The sequence below is a fragment of the Entelurus aequoreus genome, linkage group LG01 (genome assembly GCF_033978785.1).
Source record: "Entelurus aequoreus isolate RoL-2023_Sb linkage group LG01, RoL_Eaeq_v1.1, whole genome shotgun sequence".
Taxonomy (NCBI): domain Eukaryota; kingdom Metazoa; phylum Chordata; class Actinopteri; order Syngnathiformes; family Syngnathidae; genus Entelurus; species Entelurus aequoreus.
This window is the reverse complement of record NC_084731.1, coordinates 51743907-51766342: the sequence shown is the minus strand read 5'-3', so window position 1 is coordinate 51766342 and position 22436 is coordinate 51743907. Positions and strand designations below refer to the sequence as shown.

At 41.6% G+C, this 22436-nt stretch overlaps 1 protein-coding gene across 1 annotated transcript; it reads right to left on the bottom strand.

The window, feature by feature from the left end:
- Positions 1–611: 611 nt before the first annotated feature.
- Positions 612–22235, bottom strand: LOC133654303 (prostacyclin synthase-like). The gene is made up of 10 exons (XM_062054594.1): positions 22013–22235; positions 21725–21848; positions 19338–19516; positions 17637–17780; positions 17130–17257; positions 8602–8783; positions 3035–3188; positions 1459–1640; positions 959–1110; positions 612–872 (listed from the first exon to the last, which is right to left on the bottom strand). Exons 1-10 carry the CDS (start codon positions 22078–22080, stop codon positions 725–727), a joined length of 1461 nt encoding a protein of 486 aa, XP_061910578.1. The 5' UTR covers positions 22081–22235; the 3' UTR covers positions 612–724.
- Between the last annotated feature and the right edge of the window lie 201 nt (positions 22236–22436).

Sequence of the window (22436 nt, the reverse complement as noted above, 5' to 3'; positions counted from 1 at the left end):
TTTGTTATCATTATTTTGTTATACATCTAATATGCAGTTTTTGCCTCAAATTTAAGTGTACCTAATGAAGTGTCTGTTGAGAGCATTTCAAGTGTTATCAGTACCGATATATAGACTAGGGGTGCACAAAAACAAATATCAGAATCACAATGCTTCTACATCCAGATTCTAAATCGCCTCATGATTTTTTTTTAAATCGATCAAAAAAAAAAAAAATATATATATATATATATATATATATATATATATATATATATATATATATATATATATATATATATATATATATATATATATATATATATATATTTAAAAATAAATGTGTGTAACAATAAATTTTAAAACGTTTGTATGCCATCTCAATGCAAAACAGAAGGAAATTTCGTAACGTGTTTTAAAAAAGTTTCATTATAAATATTACTGTATACCAAATAATACATTGAGAGAATCGGTTTGAATCGAGAATCGCGTTGAATTGAGAAACGATTCTGAATCAAATAGTCACCCCAGGAATCTGAATCAGATCAAACTGTTAGGTGCACAAAGATTCACACCTCTAATATACAGTGGACTAATAAAACACATGTGACATGGTTAATTTATTCAACTGATTTATTCTTAAATAACTAAAATAATTAGCACACAATATAAATATAGAATAGTAAAAGATCAGGCACTACCGTATATTACTGTATTATATAAATATAATTTTTTTTGTGAAGACTTAGTGCGTCGTCCTGGTTTTAAAGCGCACCAACAAGTCTCCCTGTGGTTGCAGCATCCCAAATCCATAACGACTGGCGTTTATCTCTGGCATCTTGGCGTTTATGTCACATAATTCCAAATCCATGTTTAACACCAGGTAAACAAACCTGAAGGATGATAAAGCAACAACAACAACAAAAGAATAAGCACCAGCAGATTTCAGATAATGCTGCATTAATTCCAGGGCACTCACCGTCTGATGGTATTGATGGCAAACTGCTTTCCCACGCAGCCATTGGTCCCTGCTCCCCATGGCATGGTGTAATATTTCAGTTGGCTCCCTCCTTTGTAAAAATCCCTTCTAGAAGATCCATCTGCGTTCAGAAAGCGGTCAAACTGGAACTTCTGCAAACACATTTTCAGTTGGATTTATTCAATGCATGCTTTTGTCTAGGAGTACATCCACCACAGTTTTAAAGCCACCTTGCTGTGTCCTTCCCACGCCAATTAGCGCTGATTCCTTTTCCTACGGGTAAATTAATCCCTCGGTGGATTGGGAAATGACTACTGATTTGTGTGGGCATCTATTCCTACGCCCCCAAACAAATGCTAATTATACTGCACCGACAAAAAGGATTAATAGGTGATGATGGGCCAAATCTAGTCCACCAAACATCAGTTATGGACCAATGTAACTTAGGACATGTAACTTAGGACCCCTGGTGAAGATGAAGCAGAGACAAGGGGACAAACCTGCGGCTCAGGGTGGATCTCAGGGTCCATCTGAGGGCTAGTGAACGGGAACAAGCACACCCGGTCTCCTTTTCGCAGTTGGTACTCTTGTCCGTTAGCCATTTGAATGGTCTTACCCTGCAATACCTCTCTGGTGATAAAGGGGGCAGCGGTGAGTCTAAGTGTTTCTTCCAAGGCACTGTCTGGAAGAGCAAAGACATGCGTGTTAATTCATCCACTTCCACTTCCGTCATTTGAGTGCATGAGTGTGTTTATACTAAGGAGTACTGCAACATGCAGTGTAGCGCCATATGTAGGCTAAATAAATAGTAAGTGCGCAGTCGGGCAGTTCATTAATGGTAGACTAATTCCACTGTCAACCTGGAATTCAAATTGTTGGAACTGGAACCTCTTCCTTCCTCGTGACCAAAGCCTGCCATCACTTATCAGGACTCGCGGGAAATTGGACCTGGCACGTGCAGCCAAAATGTAGCTTTCGACCAGTAAGCCTCCCTCACTGCTCTCTTCTGGCAATGGTAATGATCCTTCCGCAGGTTCGGATTCAAATATAAAAATGGGGCGGCGTGGCAAAGTTGGTAGAGTGGCCGTGCCAGCAATCGGAGGGTTGCTGGTTACTGGGGTTCAATCCCCACCTTCTACCATCCTAGTCACGTCTGTTGTGTCCTTGGGCAAGACACTTCACCCTTGCTCCTGATGGCTGCTGGTTAGCGCCTTGCATGGCAGCTCCCGCCATCAGTGTGTGAATGTGTGTGTGAATGGGTGAATGTGGAAATACTGTCAAAGCGCTTTGAGTACCTTGAAGGTAGAAAAGCGCTATACAAGTATAACCCATTTATTATCATTTATAAATACAGAAACCCTATTTCGACATTTATTTTCTCTAGATCAGGGTGTCGCTTGGGGACCAATGGCGGCCATAGCTCATTTTCAAATGGCCCGTGGCAAAGATTGAAAATATACTGAACAAAAATATAAACGCAACTTTTGTTTTTGCTGCCGTTTTTCACGAGTTGAACTCAAAGATCTAAAACTTTTACTACATACACTAAAAACCTATTTATCTTAAATATTGTTCACAAATCTTTCTAAATCTGTTTTAGTGAGCACCTCTTCTTTGCCAAGATAATCTATCCCACCTCACAGGTGGCTCTGCGTTTGCTCGAAACACAAGAAAGAAGCACCTCTTACTGACTTGGGATTGGTCAGACCATGCCGAGCTCAAACACATGGTTATTTTCAATATGATCTACAGTATATATATATATATATATATATATATATATATACGGGGGTGTGGTCTGGGCGTGCCAAGCCACGCACATGTGGATTGCAATGTAACAAAGTAATGTGCTTGGATTTGTGCATGCAAACACCTTCATACATCTGAATTTTTACTTGTGTATGGCATTTTCTGGATTTGATCGCACATCCATATTTAGTAGGAAAGCCACGCAACTGTAGGTACACATGGGGCCCTAAATGTCTTAATGACTCCTTTATGCAAATGTAGTTTTCTTTTCGTGTGACATTCATTCTTTGTCAAATCAGATATGGCTCAACTGGGATGTTTACCTACCAAAGACAGGAGTGTTTCCAGGAGTGCCGAGCAGCGAAGCTTCTGACGTTTCCATTTGTGAAATCTGCTTGAACTCCCTCCGCACTGCACTCAGCGCTTCAGGATTTGTCAGTAAGAATCCCAAAAGCCAAAAGGCAGCCGGGCCGACGTTACCCTGGGAGCAAACAACACAGAAGAGTTGACCATTGCCGTCTGTCTGACTCACGCTGCTGTTGCATAGCGACAGCGCAGGTGCTTGTTTGGCAAAAGCAAACAGGAGCACAATGTGACATTCACAGTGCTCAGACGACAAAGGCACACAAATTTTACTAAATCTTAAACCTCATTTACTGAAAAAAAGAACAAGTTCTTCCTTTGTCTCATTTTGGCAAGTGCAGCATTTGTTTACATTAACATGATTTGAAACCTAAGGTCGAACACCAGCTTATTTACAATCTTTAAAAAAGTAGAATTCATGTTTATGACACAAAGGATGCAACATTGCAAATTGTCATATTGATTGCAGCAATACAGAACATAGAAAACGTGTAAAACGCTACTTTTGTTATATTGATGATCATAATTCCGGGGGTTTGTGAATGCAACCTCGTTTAGAGTAATTGTCATTGGTGCATAATGAGGAAGTGCTAGCTAGCCAAGCACTGCTAGGTGCTACGAGGGCTGCAGTTGGAATGTTAAAGTTCATTTTAATTTAATTTTTTTCATTTATTTCAGGCAAAAAAGTACAGGGTAGACAATACATAATATAAATTAACATAATGCAAAAGGTAATGTACAGTATGTAAGCATGATGATCCAGTTGCCAATAGCTGTCAATACATTTAAAAAAAAAAGCTTCAGACTCTTGGTGTTTCTGTCGGGACGCTACATTACTTACAAAATTCATTCAGCACCGAAAGTTTTTTTTTTTTTGGTCTGTGAACTTACGCTTACACTGGCACCGGTGCTATTTTAGAACCGGGGTTCGGTGCCTATCCCTAGTCGTATTAGTACATGTGACTACAGCTGAAAATAAAAGCAGCTTGTGCAATAGTAATACATGCTTTAATGTCAAGAGTCTTCAAAAATGTCAAATAAGACCAGAAAAATTTGATAGATTTGTCACTGGATGCTATTTAGAATAGTCAGAAAACTCGCTAAGTTTGCAACATTGACCCCTCCTGCTATGTCTTCTTATTATCTGGCAGACCAGGGCCCTCATGTCTCAAGCTTGCATATGACGTTGAAATGTGCGCTGCCTCAGTGCAACTCCATAGCTGTCGCACTCACGTTTCTACAGGCTGTGGATACTTTAGCGACACACAGAGAAGGTGCTGGGTAACAATTCACATAAAACAGTGACAACTTTTACTCCTCAGACTGATTGATGTGCCCATCAAAACATATGAACAATCTGCAGCACCAAATAGTACGACATGTCTGAGAACGCAACAGACGGATAATCCTTGAAATCAATTGACAAATCTTTTTTTGATAACATATAGGGATATATTCCATTGTATAGTCTGCATTTTTTTGCTTGTATCTGCTTTTAGTGGTAAGCTCTAAGTCCCTTGCGTACTCAAATTGTTGGCACACTGTTTGCGGCACAGCAGCCATTTTGGTTTGGTGGCCCACCACTTTGTTTACTTCCGTTAAAAAGTCACATGACTGAATACAACTTATTTTTACTTGAGTATGACATTTTCTGGATTTGATCGCATGTCCACATTTAGTATTTTTTTTTAAACTCACTTTTGTATCTCTACTACAGCGTCCATTGCCATAAATTATGGAAATGAGGCATTTACATCATCTAGTGCAGGGGACTCAGACACGCGGCCCGCGGGCCAATTGCGGCCCAACCCTCCCGATTTTTCCGGTAGACTCCCGAATTTCAGGGCAACCATTCTCTCGAATATCTGCCGATTTTCACCCAAACAACAAAATTAAGGGCGTGCCATGATGGCACTGCCTTTAGCGCCCTCTACAACCTGTACGAACAGCGTGCCAGCCCAGTCACATGTTGTATTTGGCTTCTGTACACACGTAAGTGACTGCAAGACATACTTGATCAACAGCCACACAGGTCACACTGAGGGTATCCGTATAAACAAGTTTAACACTGTTACAAATATGCGCCACACTGTGAACCCACACCAAACAAGAATGACAAACACATTTCGGGGGAACATCCGCACCGTAACACAACATAAACACAACAGAACAAATACCCAGAATCCCATGCAGCCCTAACTCTTCCAGGCTACAATATACACCCCCGCTACCACCAAACCCCGCACCCCCAACCCTGCCCCCCACACATCAACCCCCCCTCCGTGCATCAGTTGAGATGGGCGGGGTTGGGGGGGTGGGGTTTGGTGGTAGCGGGGGTGTATATTGTAGCCCGGAAGAGTTAGGGCTGCAAGGTGTTGTGGGTATTTGTTCTGTTGTGTTTATGTTGTGTTACGGTGCGGATGTTCTCCCGAAATGTGTTTGTCATTCTTGCTTGGTGTGGGTTCACAGTGTGGCGCATACTGTGACGCATATTTGTAACAGGGATAAAGTTGTTTATACGGCCACCCTCAGTGTGACCTGTATGGCTGTTGATCAAGTATGTTTTGCAGTTACTTACGTGTGTCTGCAGAAGCCTCATACAATATGTGACTGGGGCGGCACGCTGTTTGTATGGTGAAAAAGCGGACGCGACGACAGGTTTTAGATGACGTTAAAGGCAGTGCTATCACGGCACGCCATTAATATTGTTGTCCGGGTGAAAATCGGGACAAATCCGGGAAGATGGTTGCCCCGGGAGATTGTCGGAAGGGGCACTGAAATTCGGGAGTCTCCCGGAAAAATCAGGAGGGTTAGCAAGTATGTTGCTAGGGCGGGATAGCCATTCAAAGAAGGTAAATTCATTAAAAAGTGCATGTTAGATTTTTTTAAGAAATCGTTTCTTGCGGCCCAGCCTAGCCCAGTTTCTGCATCCAGTGGCCCCAGGTAAATTGAGTTTGAGACCCCTGGTCTAGTGACTTCTAGCAACTTTTAGGACAGCCAATGGCTATTTTCCTTGCTGAGGAGTTGACAACACTGCAGTTAGCGTTAAATATATTTGTGGCGGTCCAAATGTATTTGTGGTAGGACGCAACCAAAAAATCAATGTAGAACATAAAAACTGGAAAATCCTCTTCTGTCCTGCTCACAGAACATTTTGCCGTGCAAAAAAAAAAAGTACACAAGACGAAAGCTTTGTGCTGTCATTGTTCAGTAGGAATGGAACAATAATGCTGAACTTCAGCCAATTTGTTACTTTAATTTATTTTAATAATGTTTATGTTTCGTTTGAAAATTAGTTGAAGTTGTTCACACAAAGCCTCAGCAGTTTTTTGTTTTGTATTTTATTCCCTTACTGTACCCAAAATGAACAAATCTGTGACCTTAAAACAGAGGTACAGACCGAAGTCTGAAAACAACGTACCTTTACAGCCCTATAACGTAAATGTTAGGAGTGGGAATCTTTGGGAACCTCACAATTTCATTCACATTCTTGGGATGACAATTCGATTCAGAATTGATTCTCAATTAAACCCGACTCTCGTAATATGTTATTTGGGATATAAATTATAATAAAATCTTTGAAAACAGATTACAGCTTACAATAGTTCCTCTTGGCTGCTGACATTATACATGCAGTATTGGCCTAAAATGTCTTTAAAAAATATATATGTATAGAAATGACTGATGAGTGTTAATCTAATATAAGAAAATTACAAACCAATCATAGCTTTACAATAAAAATATACAAGCAATTGAGAAGACATTCAAATGTAAACCCATGCAATTAATCACAAAAAATTATCACATGAATCATTTATAAAACCGAGATTAATCACGCAATTTATTTTGTTCACACATGCTCCTTTACGTTAAGCGTGGATTGTAATATGAATGGTGGCGCAGGTTGTTATATAGTCAGTGATCAGGTAAATGCATACGCCAGTACAAAAATAATACACACCTTGTCGGCAAATAATCCTTATGAATAAAATAACACAATGTTTCTCACGAACGTGTGTGACTCAGCGTTGCTGAAAATTTGCGATTCAAAAGTTGGCAATAAAGGAATGTGACAAGTGCAAAACAAAACGAATAAGCATCCTGCAGCGCAGAGTAAACACCTAATTAACATGTCGGATACAAAGAAGGCCTCCAGCAGGGCTGCAGGCAAGATGGAATGAGTCAAGAAATTACATTAAGTGCAGATAAATGTGATTCAAATCGGCACACAGTTCACTTAAGCTGATATAGTGTTTGGTGAAAACATTTGGTTAATAATTTGCGGGTAAAACCATCTGTTCTTGTACTTTAGGAATTGTTCTTGTACTTCAGGACGATTGAAATTAATCATGAAAGTAGCAAATGAACAGTGACCTCATGTGTCAAAACAAAGTATTGCAGCTTGCTTCTAGCTCATTGAAGTTCATCTGATAAAAGGATACTGATTTAATTGCTTAATCGCATCATGCTTTAAAGCACGGGTTCTTAACCTTTTAGGCCTTGGGGCCCAACTATTGCAATACAGAGGGGCCCGTGGCCCACTCAAATATTAAAACTGAATTAGTAATCTTGCTACTGATTTTAATCATATTCTGTAATAATAGCTAACCTACTAAAAGTTTCCTACCTTGTCAAATGATATGAAATCAAGACTATTATTTATTAAACACATAAACCTTAGGCTTAGGTCAGGATGATTAGAAAAATAGGTACAAACAAAATATACTGCATAAGGGACTCATAAATATCCATCCATCCATCCATGCTGGACTCTAAAAAGAGGTTCCGCAGCCTCCAAAGCAGAACCTCCAGGTTCTGTAACAGCTTCTTCCCTCAGGCCGTAAGACTCTTGAACGCATTAAAATAATCCCCTCAATTCCCCCTAAACATGGATTAACTCGCTGGAATATAAAGACAATATAACATACATCCATAAACGTGGATGCATATGCAAAAGTGCAATATATTTATCTGTACAGTAATCTATTTATTCATATCTGCACCTTATTGCTCTTTTATCCTGCACTACCATGAGCTAATGCAACAAAATGTTGTTCTTATCTGTACTGTAAAGTTCAAATTTGAATGACAATAAAAATAAGTCTAAGTCTAAGTCTAATTTCCTACCGTTTGTCCCTTGCAGCTGAGATATGCTCCAGCACCCCCAGCGAGACTCATAAATAACTAACAAAAAATACATTTACCGGTACATACAATTATGTTGGCGTTAAAAAAAATAAAATTAATAATGAATATGTTTCTAAACTAAACTGTCAATAAAATGAAAGTGCAAACGAAAATACAGCTTCACCACTTAAGTCATATTTTTTGCCCTTAAACTTCTGTAACTTTGGGTCCAGACTTTATTTGTTATTGCCATTACTGTCACAAGAGGTGGAAAAGTGCATTACAACTAAGTACCACTTTGGCCCATATGGACCAAAGGTGAGAAACAGATAATTTCGGCCGCCCAACAATGGGCCCCGCTCGTATGGTTAAGAAACACTGCCTTAAAGTGACCTTACACTCACCTGCGTGGCCCAAAGTTGCATCAGTATGGCCCTCCTCTGCATCTCCTCGTCCGCTCCCTCCTGCTGCAGAAGTTGCCTGTAGTCGTGAAGCCACGTCATGGAGGTAGAGTTGTCCGTTTGACCCGCTGGGGCCAAAAGTTCCCACAGCTTGTAACGGACACTTTGGGCTGTCTTCCTCTCCTCTGTTCAAGTACAAATCAGTGAATGAGTCACGACCACATTTCATCAGTCATCGTTTAAACAAGAAAAAGGTGAGGGATTTTGGCAGACGCCCCTGCACTGCTGGTTTTTGACAGACAGACAGAGGTGTGGAGCACAGAGATGATGAAGAGTGACTCATCAAGTATACACAGAGGAAATTTGGGGGAAATTTCAGGATTAACCTAAAATACACTATAACTTTTAAAGGTGAACTTAATTTGATCTAAACTTCTGTGATTCTTCCAGTTTACTCTATTGCAACCTCTGCCGCCAAGAGAGCTCCAGTCCGGCACACTGCCGTGTTGTAATATCCTTTGAAATGTCCGTGAAGCACTACATCTCCCACAATCCCTGTACTTTGTTTACATTTTTCTGTCATGGAGCACTACACTGACTGTGAGAAAGTGGAGCTGCTCTAGCTGCTTGTTTTCCAAAGCAGTGAATTTAAGACACGGCTATTAAATGCAATGCGATAAAATAAAAGGGAGTTTTATCAAAAATCCTCGAAAAAATTGTTGCACAGAAGCTAAATGAACACTTGGTGTCTAACAATCTCTGTGAACACTTTCATTCTGGTTTCAGGGCATATCACTCTGAGTCAGCCCTCGCAAAATGGACTAATGATTTATTGCTAACTATGGATGCTGATGCGTCATCCATGTCGCTGCTACTTGATCCCTGCGCTGCTTTCGACACAGTCAATCATGATATTCTATTAGAATGTATCAAAACACGTATTAGTATGTCAGATGTAGTCTTTTATTGGTTTAACACCTATCTTACTGACAGGATGCAGTGTGTCTCCCATAAAAATGTGACCTCAGAGTATGTTAAGGTAACTTGCCAAGTTCCACACGGTTTGGTTCTTGGCCCTGCACTCTTCAGTATCAATATGCTGCTGCTAGGTGACATAATACGCAAACACGGTGTTTGCTTTCACTGTTATGCTGATGACTCCCTACTTTACATGATCAACACGCCAGATTGTAGTCATCTGGAGGCATGCCCTAATGAAATCAAACAATGTATTTCCAGCAACTTTTTGTATCTTAACGGTAAGAAAACGGAAATGTTGATTATCGATCCTGCTGAACTTATTGATTAATACCACCTTAACATTTGACAACCAAACAATTATACAAATAAACTCGGTAAATAATTTTGGTGTAGTCTTACCCAACTCTCTCATTTGAGTCACATTTTAAGAGTGTTTCTAAAACAGCCTTCTTTCATCTCTGTAATATAGCTAAAATGTGTCCTATTTTGTCCACCACAGACGCTTAGGTCATTATTCATGCATTAGTCTCGTCTTGATTACTGTAACACATTATTTTCGGATCTCCCTATGTCTAGCATTAAAAGATTACAGTTGGTACAAAATGCGGCTGCTAGCATTTTGACAGGAAAGATTGATCATATTTCGCCTATACTGGCTTCCTGTGCACTTAAGATGCGACTTCAATGTTTTATTACTTACGTATAAAATACCTAATGGTCTAGCTCCATCCTATTTTGCTGATTGTATTGTTGTACCATATGTCCCGGCCAGAAATCTGCCTTCTAAGAACTCAGGCTTATTAGTGATTCCCAGAGCCCCCCAAAAAAGTCTGCAGGCCATAGTGCGTTTTCTATTCGGGCTCCTGTAGTCTGGAATGCCCTGCCGGTAACTGTTCGAGATGCTACCACAGTAGAAGCATTTAAGTCGAATCTTAAAACCCATTTATATAGTACTCTATACTCTTTAAATAGGACAGATCAACTGGTCTAAAAAATGGGTCACTCTCTTTTCTACTCTGCCCCCCTCTCCTATGTGGAGAAGTTATCAGGCGGCCACAGATCAGTTTGCACGGAGGAGGCGCAAGGGTTGGACCACTCTTCTGTGCATCAGTTGGTGACGTCTCTGCGCTGTTGACTTGTCTACATGCAAGAGGAGCCCCTGCTGACCTCCCTATGGACTGAACTCTCACATTAATAACCGTATCCACTAGGCATTCATCGCATCGGTCACCCCGGGGTCGGGAGTCCCCACATCTGCGGTTTCTCATTGGGCCCTTTTCAACAGCAGGAGCTTGTTCAGGAACTTCCCCATTGTGTTTCCACCAACAACTACCCAGGGATATTTAGTCATTCAGGAACCTGTCAGAGTTCCTCCTATCTAAGTGGGACTTTTCCAAGCGACCAGGAACCTTTTCGTGGGCGTGCTGTGCTGTCGAACGCTGATTGGTTGAACACAGTTGGGGGTGTTCCTAAAACATATTTTTCAAACACACACCCTCCCCTGGAATATACACAGCAACTTGTTTATTTCTTATTTCTTGTGTATTTCTATTGCAAAAAACTTGACAACAGAGAGAAAAGAAATGCAGAAACTTTTGTAGGGCATCTTTGTGCTGAAGAATGCTGATCAGTGGAACTATTCAGTGATTTTACTCAGCAATAGCCTTTAAACTATATGCAGTTTATTGTTATTTATTAGTTTTTGTAAACTTAATTTCGTTACGCAAAGCTACAAGAAGTGAACAAACTCTTTTAAACGTATTTACGGAGGAGTATGAAGTCGGACTCGTAGAGGCGCTCTCAGCTACTTACTATTCTGACTTTGTTGGATACATGTGAATTAAAGGAGGCAGCACATGAATGGAACGAAGCTAAATAACATCAAATATTAATTATTTACTTTATTACATGCTGTAAAAGTAGCCAATGACAGTCCATTGGCGTAGTTATTAGCATTAACAGAATGCTAATGCTAACAAGCTATGCTAAAAGCTGCTTCTTGGACATTGTGGAAAAAAGCCTGATTTTTTATGAACAATTACAGGCAACAGGCCACATTTATATTTGTGAACTTAAACGAAGAAGCATCAGAATAAAGTTAATTTGTGGTTAAAATATTTGTTTCGGTTTTCGATGTCAGTGTACCGTAACATTCAGTTACACTGAGTGTAACTGAATGTGGCGCACCGCCACGGCATTTTCATTGCCGCCACACCTTGAAATATGTTTTTTTTGTTTACGTGAAAACAAATTAAGGTAATACAATGTATTGTACCCGCCAGAAGAAGTCACATAAAGTACAACCCTATTTTTAAATTTTATTGCCAATCTTATGACAACACACGGCACAATTGTACAACTTTTGTCTCCGTGCTTCCCCCGGACACACAACAACACTTCATCATTCTCCGCCAATACATTTTCAGGCACGGACAGTGTGCTTGTGATCATGGGAAAAATTAACATCAAATCAAAACCACACGAACATATCACCACCAGCAGGTCGTTACAATATGAATGGAAATATAGCCTATAATTTGCGCACTATTGACAAATGATGCACCAAAAACTTGTCCACTAAAAATAAAACATATTTTTTGTCCTGTCCAGCCACTTAGGCAAATCATATTGTTGATGTAGATGCCAGTCAACCCGTCCACTGTCCGTGAGATCAGCCCGCAGGGCAGCCTTTAGAGAGCAATGAAACCGTTCACACAACCCGTTTGAGGGTGGTAGCGCAGTAGTGCGATGTAGCTGTACCCCCAGTCCTACAGCCATTGCATTCCACAGCTCTGAAGTGAACTGAGCTCCCCCGTCTGAGGTCAGGTTAGACGGTGTGCCAAACCGCTAGACCCAGTTAAAAATGAAAGCCCGAGCAAGAGTCATACCAAAGACTATAAAAATGGGACCCATTACCTCCCTGCTTGGCACTCAGCATCAAGGGTTGGAGTTGGGGGTTAAATCACCAAAATGATTCCCGGGCGCGGCGCCGCTGCTGCCCACTGCTCCCCAAGGGGATGGGTCAAATGCAGAGGACACATTTCACCACATCTAGTGTGTGTGTGACCATCATTGGTACTTTAATCTTTAATCTTAATCTTAATATCATCCGTTGTTGTGGACGAGAGTGGAACTACCTCCGGTCATTTGGTAGTTCTGTCCACCATAGTGAGGCGATGAATGCACCCATGGGAGAAGGGCAGTGGACCCACTAGGTCCACATGCACATGGTCGAACTGCCGATCCGCCACCTGGAAGGGTTCCAGCGGTGTCCTGATGTACTGGTGGACCATGGCCTGCTGGCAGGACACACATGCGGCTGCCCACCCCCTGACATCCATCCGCATGCCTGGCCAGACAAATTTGGTGCGAACGAGCCTCACAGATGCCTTCACGCCAGGGTGAGAGAGAGCATGCACGGCATCAAGCAACCGTTGGCGCCAAGCCGCAGGAACCATAGGACGAGGTGGACCGGTAGATATTTCACAGAGCAATGTGGAACCATTGCCATGGCAGGGAACAACCACTAACTGCGAACCGGTTACCGCTGTGAGCCAGGCCTGAAGATCTGCATCTTTGCTCTGATCAGCTGCCATCTCTGCAAAGTCGAGACCCAGGTGTACAGCACTGACAAGCACCCGTAACAGACAGTCCGCTACTCCATTGCGCTTTCCGGCCACATGCCTAATTTTAATTGTGAACTCGGAAATGGATGCAAGCTGGCGTAGCCGGCGGGCAGACCATGGTTCTGAAGTCTTAGCCATGGTAAAAGTCCAAGGTTTGTAATCCACAAAAGCAGTAAAATTGTGACCCTCAAACAGAAACCTGCCAGAAACAATGCCAGGAGCTCCCTGTCAAAAGTGCTGTATTTCCTTTCAACTGCCCTGAGTTGCCTGCTGAAGAAGGCGAGAGGCTGCCATGTCCCCGCCAATCACTGCTCACAAACCGCGCCCACGGCTACATTTGAGGCATCAGTAGTGAGAGCCAAAGGAGAAGTAGAGGAGGGATGTGCTAGCAAAGTTGTGCTGACCAGAGAAGACTTTGTGTCTTCAAACGCTTGCAGCTTGTCAGAAGACCAGTTCACCTCCTGTGAACCTTTCCTCTCCTTTAATGCCTCATACAGTGGGCGCATGCGATGAGCTGCACGTGGAATGAAACGGTTAAAAAAACTGACCATTCCGAGAAACTCCTAAAGCAGCTTGACAGTGAGTGGGCGTGAAAACTTGGGAAATTGCCTCCACCGGTGCAGGCAGGGCAACAGCACCTAGCGAGGTCACCTGGTGGTCAAGAAAGTCAATGTCTGTTACTCCAAACTCCAATCAGGCCATGTTTGTTAAACCGGCTTAACAGAAGCCATAAATGTTTCAAATGTTCCCCGGCTGACATACTGGCCACTAAAATATCATCCAAATAAACAATCACAAATGGTAAATCCCATAAACAGAGTCCATGAGCCACTGAAAAGTCTGTGCTGCCCCCCACAGGCCAAATGGCATCCTCAAAAACTCAAATAATCCAAAAGGAGTCATTATGGCAGTTTAGGTACTTTATGTCCAACTCATGTACAATACCTGGTGGTAACCACACACCAAATCCACCTTTGAGAAAATAGACGCTCTAGCCAACAGTGAAGAAAAGTCCTGTATGTGCGGGATGGGGTAATGGTTTGGCGTGGTGACATTATTCAGTTGGCATAAATCCCCACTAGGCCGCCAGAGCCCACCAGGCTTCGGTACCATATGTGGAGGCGAAGCCCAAGGACTGTTGGAAAGCCGTACAATCCCCAGTCTCTCCATAGTGGCAAATTCCTGCCGTGCCAGGGCCAGTTTAGCAGAGTCAAGCCGCTGTGCCCGGGCAAAAACAGACGGTAGGACTGTAGGGATGAAGTGCTCCACCCCATGCTACGCGACCGCTGCCGAAAACATTGGTACAGTCATTTCTGGAAACTCTGCAAGAAGCCATTGATAAACATCCCCCACAGCGAGCATGTTGGCAAGGGCCAAAAGCTCCGGCCCCCCCAGTGTGCACGGAATAGTGGAAAACACGGGTCAATTAAAGAGCCATTCGAGATGTCCACCAACAGTCTATTTGCACACAAAAAATCTGCCCCCAGAACAGGTACGGCAACAGAGGCAATAACGAAGTACCAGGCTAACGTGCGGTCAGAAAACAAAACTGTCACTGACCTGGTGCCGAAAGTGCGGATGCTGGTTTCATTGGCGCCGCTCAGCGGGGGCCCGTGGCCATCTTCCAGCGCATCCACGGCTGTTGCAAGCAGGATACTCCGCTAGGCACCCGAGTCCACCAGCCAGCGGCGGCCTGACAAGCCGTCGGTGACAAACAGCAGCTTATCCACTCTGCCTGTGCTTCTGCTGCCACTGGGCACTGTCCTTGGCATTTCTCTGGCTTGGAAAAGCTTTGCCTTGGTCCCAAAACGGCGGCGGTAAAAGCATAACTCCGTCTCCCTGTGGCGACGGTCCGACACTGCAGCCACAGCGCCAGCATCGAGCTCCTCAGGTGCATTCCATTTTGGTGCAGGCAGCAGGGCTTGAGCGCTGAACTGGCGAGCAGCTAGAAGAATCCTGTCCGCCTCCTCAACCAAACCTCGGTAATCCTTCGTGGCGACTAACGGCGAGTTGGCAAGCGCCTGTGCGTACCGGGGGTGGTAGCTAACGGAGAAACAGCTGCACGAACAGGAACGATGCATCCCTGGAACCGAGCAATGCGAGCATATTCTCCATCAGCTCGGTAGGCTTGCTGTCCCCCAGGCCGTTGAGAGACAAGAGGCGCTCGGCTTGCTCGACGTCGAACAGCTGGTACAGCCGCAGGAGTAAAGTTTTTAATACACCGTGCTTGTCTGCCGCCTGAGGATCCCTCAGCCTGCCTATAACTCTCAGCGTCGCTTGAGCGTCCAGAGCAGCGACAATATAGTAGTACCGTGTCTCATCTGTAGTAATCTCTTGAAACAGAAACCGGGCTTCCACATGCTGGCACCAGGGCTCAGAATCGTGCTGCAAGAACTCCAGGAGTTTCACTGTTGCAGCAAACACGGCAGGAGCCACTACTGGCTGTTGTAATGACGCCAAGTCGTCAGGCATGACGAGACCAGCAGCGTTAAACATGTCCGCTAAACATCCAGGTCACCAATGTGGGAGTCAAGATAATGAGGCGAGAGAGCAGCAGTTCTTAGCCGGTAAGTTTATTATTATTTTACTTCCTTCTAAAACAACAATCCTTGCACCGGGAAGTGTGTCCCTTTATACCTGGTCACATGTGGTCTATCCACCAATCCCCAATGTGGTGATGAGAACATTCGGTGCCCCGTTACAGAATGTATGTACAGTATGTTTGTCCCCTAGTATGTGCAGGAGCCAAAGTACAGCCCTAGCCACCCAGAGACCCAACCCAAAACAGCAGGTGCAGTGCCCAGGGAACCAGGGACCACCGGCCTCACACAGCCAGGCCAGAAACAGGACCCCCAGACCTCGGCCGACCATCCTGGCAGGGCCAGCTACAGGCCATAGACAGACGCGCCCAGCCGAGGACAAGGCAAAAGAGAAGCAGGGACAGCCAGCCCCAAGCCAGCGAGAGACCACAGCCCACGTGGACAGAAAGGCTGGACACCCCGCCTCGAGGGGCCCAGAGACTCCCCGCAGCCGGACGGGAAGACTGCCAAGTGTGACGTCATGCTTGCTGCAGCCCGCCTCTTTTATTAGGGACATTGAGGGACAGAAGTAGAGTCTCCAAACTTGACAACATTTTATAATAACACCGGAAAATTATGCTAGATTTTTTGCTAGTCGTTTTTAATGAAAAAAAGTAATTACAAGTTTCGAGACACTTGAACAATTCTCCAAGTAGATAGCAACAATTAAAAATGTTGTAAAATAATATAAAAAAACATGTTAATACTAATTAATAATACCAGATTTGTTTTTCAATGTATGCATATATTTTATAGCTTTTTAAATAATTTCAAATCATTGTAGCAAATTATGCAATTTCATCATGGTGACCACGCCCCCACCGCCACAGATATCTTGGCAATTTAGGGGCAACCCTGAATGTGGAGTTAATGAATGACAGGTTCTCACTGTGAAGCGCTTTAAGTGTCTAGAAAAACGCTCTATTGCTGTAATCCATTATATCTTTATGGTTTTGACTAACTTTTTGCACATCAGGGTGCAATTTTTTTTTACAATTAAGCCATTACATCAACCCTCCAATGCCACAAATACATTGCAGTCCTCTGGGATCCACTGTAATACTGTAAAAATATTGCCCCATGAAAACAAGCCAATTAAACATTGATGGGTTCTTTATTATTGTTTAAAAGGCAGCATATTTAATACAGCTTTTCGACTGTATCCAAGTAGATTGCGCAAGTGTACCTAATGTTGTGACTAGCAAGTAGATGGGTTAGGGAATGTCACTATGGCAACACGAAACAAATGCTTTGATGAAGTCAAGGCAAAGTGCAAGCGTTGAGTAACCCTTCCTCCATGACTCATGGCATGAATTCTAACGGCTGGCGGTTAATAAGTCGTTACCTGGTTTCAAGGTGCCTCTTGCCAGCTTGGTTAGGAGGTTGTCAAACTTGCGGTACTCTTCATAGACGCAGGAAGGATCGGCACAGTTGTTGTTCGGTTCTGCTCCAAAGAGCGTCAGGTAACCCGCCCTGCACACAAAGAGTGACAACATGCAGGAAATCTTGTGATCGGAATTCTTCCACCAGCCCGCACAATGGAACGTCCTGGTGTTGCACATCTGGACACGTTCCAGGTGCCTCTGCACGCCTCATGTTTGCCGACTTATGATTTATTTCATGATAAAAGCTCTATTTTGATGCAGTCGAGTGGAGAAGAGTCAAACATGTCCAATAAAGAGCAGGGTCATCCTCAGTTTAACTTGCACTGTTTATAAACACAGCAACGCAAGGCTGGTTGGTAAGTATGCAGCTTATCTTAGAGCTGCCCCTACCCCCCTTCTCTTTCTTAACTTGGTTGCAATCTTTCATCACTGTGAGGATTGCGCCTGTGGGAAGGTGGAGAACTTACTTGAAAAGAACGCCATACGAGAAGTCAAACAGTCCCCTCTCGTTCCAGTATTTCTGGTTCGGAGACATCTCTGTTTTCAGCAAAGCCTCAAGGTGTCTGCTCATGGTAACGTTTAGGCTGGCCAAATTCATTCCCAGGAAATGCCTGGAGAGGTTAGAGGGGGCGAAGACAATACAAAAACGTAAACAATGATTTATTGGTGTTGTGAAAAAGCGGAATTACTCGGCGTCGCAATATCAGCGTTCAACCTGTTGACTTTGCCCTACCTACTTTTCCCCTCTGATAGTGTAACCATGAGGAAAACTTAGCACACTTCTATGACACTTTATATAGAAATAAGGAAGAATGTGGGGGGGGTCCACATCTATACTCCTTACCTTGTTGTTTATTAAACCCACTTAAATAAATCCAACAAGTTCAGGACATTTGAAAAAATAGCTTACATGAAAAAAGTTGTACTTGTATTACCACAATATTTTCTCGTCTGATACATTTTTTCTCACCCGGCACAAATAGATTGGACAGTACTGCACGACACAGAAATAACAGTTAACACAGACCACATGGACATCAAAATAAATGCCTGTGCGTGAACATGCACCCCTATCTACATACTGCAAGACATGCAGGGTAACGCTACATTATATTTAGCAATTAATCAAAATATAACAACCCAAAAAAGGGCTACTGCCAACTTTTCCGGTCTTACTGGACACCTTTGGAGATTGAAATGAAAGTCTGTATTGCTCTTCTAAACACGCAGCTGGTCCTGCAGTGTAGGGCTGCAGCTATCCATTATTTTAGTAATCTAGATTAGTTTGTTCAATTAATCGAGTAATTGGATAAAACACACTTTACAGCCTCAATGCGTATTTTAGGGAAAAAAGTTGAAATAAACAAAAAATAAAATTCTGCTTGCCATAACCTTTAATCGTCATCAACATTGAAATTGCACTTTTAACATGTGTGCATTGATGAAAACAAAAAACTCCACGGCACAAACACACCAACTATTGCAGTGGCTGTGCGGAAACTATGTCAGCACATTTATAGTTGCGGGTCCTCCATGCAGTGCACGTTTTAGTTACACTCAAACCATTAATCAAAGCAAAATAAGTTAAATAAATTGTTTTATTCTGATCAAAAGAATCAATTAATCACTACTGGCGTGTGACATAAAAATAAAGGAAGAAAAAATATATATATTTTCAAAAATATTGATACTGCTTTTTTATGTTTGTAAATGCGTTATGGTCATCAGACTGTGTTTAATCTTATTTCTGGAATAAACCCTAGGCCAATTAAAATTGAATGGCATTCCGCAATTGGCTTTTCAAACTAAAACAGGCCTCTAATTGGAGACTTCAGAGAAATTGCATCAGCTTAAGAAAAATAAAAACATTACTTTCAAAACTTGCTGAGCTAAGTTCAGTTTATGTTTTAGGGCAAAATAAGTAAACAGTACTGGGTGAGCAGGAAAATCCCACAAAATATTCTTCAAAAAATATTTTCTTGGGGAAAATAGGGCAAGGCAAAAACAAACAAAAGAGAAGGAAGGAGGAAAACATCTGTTCAAGTGTAGACACGTTGGACATGAGCAGGTACTGCAGCTCTAAAAATAGACTCATTTAAACACCAGAGAAACTGTTTCTAAGAAATTAAAAAGAAAACAAACTCCAAGGCGGAGTTGTAAGAACGTACTGTTTCATCAGCGCTTTTGTCCGAGCGGGTTGATGATGATGTGGGAGGCGGAGCTTGAAGATTCTCTCCATGAGTACCTCGGCATAGCGCTGAAAGTCCAGTGAGTCGCTGTCGTTTATCACACAGTCGTACGAGTGAGGGTCCAGCAGCACTGTCACATAGCACCCGGCAACACGCACCTGGACAAACATTAGCATATTTAGACATGAGAACTTTTTTCTGTAATTTAGACCTTTTAAAAAACCTAAGAAAATATGAAGTTTAGTTTATTAACCTTGCTCGATTCACTGGGACCAAGAAAAGTGTCTTTTATCAAACTCTTACCACAAATAATCCATATTGTCTAAATGAGGTGAAAATGATGATTGAAAGGACATGATGTCCATCCTGTCATTTTAATGTGTAATGTGAATGTAATTTAATGTGTAACTTTGCTGCCTCTTGGCCAGGACTCCCTTGAAAAAGAGGTTTTTAATCTCAATGGGTTTTTTTCCTGGTTAAATAAAGGTTAAATAAAACATTTTAAAAATGATGTACTAAATTAGTTCATTAAGAGAGCATGTTTCATTACTTTTGGCCATAATTGTTGTTGAACAAAAAATGATAACATACCAATATTGTCCTGTAAAGCAGTGGTCCCCAACCTTTTTGTAACTGCGGACCGGTCAACGCTTGAAAATTTGTCCCACGGATTATATAGGATCTTACAAAACCTGTATAAGATCCATGTTTTTTTCATTTTTTTAACAGAGATAGATTATGTAAAAAAATAAGTATTTGAACCCAACCAAGCAGCAATAATTGGGACCTGTTGTACGCCCATTAAACACTCTATTGGCTAGTTTAATGAGAAAGAGACCACTGTTGGCACAGTAAATGGAATAAATACAATAAATTATTGTGGGTCAAGGATGATTCTGAGAAAGGTGAGGCTTCCCGCTAAGTACAAAGAACAAATCAAACTTTCTAATACAAATGTAACCTTTATTCAGGTGACTTTTTCACTATTCTGTCAATATGCATACAAAATGACTTTACTGTTTGTTTGTAGGGGGCTAAGCTATTCAGTAAAACTAACTATTCTAGATATTTAACAAATGTTTAAACTCTATGTATTTTGCACTAACTTCCTTGTGAGAAGGGTTGGGAAAAATATCAAAATTCTTTATCATAAAAATATGCCTTGCCAGCCATCCCCGCTATCCCGAGAGGGACAAATGATAGAATATGGATGGCCTCTTGTAACAATTTTTATTTGTTTTGGAATGATTGTAACCAAAGGAGGACTTCCACACATCTGGCTGCGCAGGGTTAGTGGTGAGCAAGGCAGTATAGTAAAATAAGTTAACAGCTAAGAAATAGAGGGCATTTTATCTATGTTTAAATGGCCAAAAACCTAATACACTTTATGTTCAATTGCAATTAAGGGAAATAAATCATTCGAATTACATTGTTTTTTTAACTCAGTTTGTCCAATGAATAATATATATAAACAACTTGTATCTTAATCTGCAAATTGATCAGTAAATACCGCAATATAGCAATACCATATTGTATGCTGACTGAAGTATCATGATACATATCGTATCGCAAAGTTCTTGCCGATACCCCAATTTAACATACCCGTATTTTTCGGACTATAAGTCACAGTTTTTTTCATAGTTTGGGTGCGACTTATACTCAGGAGCGACTTATGTGTGAAATTATTAACACATTACCGTAAAATATCAAATAATATTATTTAGCTCATTCACGTAAGAGACTAGACATATAAGATTTCATCGGATTTAGCGATTAGGAGTGACAGATTGATTGGTAAACGTATAGCTTGTTCTATATGTTATAGTTATTTGAATGACTCTTACCATAATATGTTACGTTAACATACCAGGCACGTTCTCAGTTGGTTATTTATGAGTCATGTAACATACACTTATACAGCCTGTTGTTCACTATTCTTTATTTATTTTAAATTGCCTTTCAAATGTCTATTCTTGGTGTTGAGTTTTATCAAATACATTTCCCCAAAAAATGCGACTTATACTCCAGTGCGACTTATATATGTATTTTTCCTTCTTTATTATGCATTTTCGGCAGGTGCGACTTATACTCCGAAAAATACGGTACTTAGTAAATTCTGATGTTTAAGACATTGTAATACCATTATGAAATAATACAATTCATCATGTAATACAGTAATAGTTAACAAATTACAATGAACTTTAGGGTTACATAGTAATTTAGACAAATACTCTGATACATTGATTTTGATGCTCAACTAAAGGGTTTTAAATAGATGTTTATGAATGTAAATCTTCTAAAAACGTAATTTACATGAAGTTCTGTCGATAAATCAACAGCAAAAAGAATCATTTCAAACTACTCACAGTGAAGATATCGCCATGCTTCAGCTTCATTCGTCTTAAGAATTTGGCAGCATCTTTTCCAAATTCAAGTGCATGTCCCAGCCATGGGATAGCGCCCTTGTCTAAAGGTGGTTCACCCTGGGACCTGAAAAAGAAAGTGAGTCATCAAGGCAGAAAATCATCAAGGGCATCAACTGGTGAGATATATGCTTGCCGGATTAGTTGTACAAAAACATATTAATTGCTGAGGTAATCATATGAATCTATATTTTTGAATGGACATGACAAATAAAAAAATAATAAACTAACCTGGATCTGAGTGTGAGCAGGAAATAAAGAAGTACAACATGAACCAGCAGGAAAACAGTCCAGATCATCTCGTGTGTATACCTTCTCGCCCTCTAGCTTGTGTGTGCGGTCCGTCAGTGCAGTGAGCTCTTTTTAAGACACTTCCGCTCCCTAGTGATGTTACAGCACGCCCATGTGTTGGTTTTTTGTTTGCTATAGAATCCTACTTCTTGTTAGTCACAGGCAAACAAACACATTGAAATGACACTGGATTACCTGAACAAACAAAAACTAATAATGTTTACTACAAAATAAACATACTATATAGTCATTTGATTAGGTCATACAATAAAAGGAGAGTGCAGTCAGATTACATTCACAGTACACCACAACTTGTCAACGTCACTGTGAGTTTTCTTCTGAACTTCCTGGTTTGGATTTACTG

What these genes read in the sequence shown, in the direction of transcription:
- LOC133654303 (XM_062054594.1), bottom strand. Translation starts at nt 22,080, where the DNA reads ATGATCTGGACTGTTTTCCTGCTGGTTCATGTTGTACTTCTTTATTTC. An exon ending in AGCATGGCGATATCTTCACT is followed by an intron (nt 19,517 to 21,724) that starts GTGAGTAGTTTG and finishes ATGTTTGTCCAG; the next exon opens with GTGCGTGTTGCCGGGTGCTA. An exon ending in TGCAACTTTGGGCCACGCAG is followed by an intron (nt 3,189 to 8,601) that starts GTGAGTGTAAGG and finishes GTTTGCTCCCAG; the next exon opens with GGTAACGTCGGCCCGGCTGC.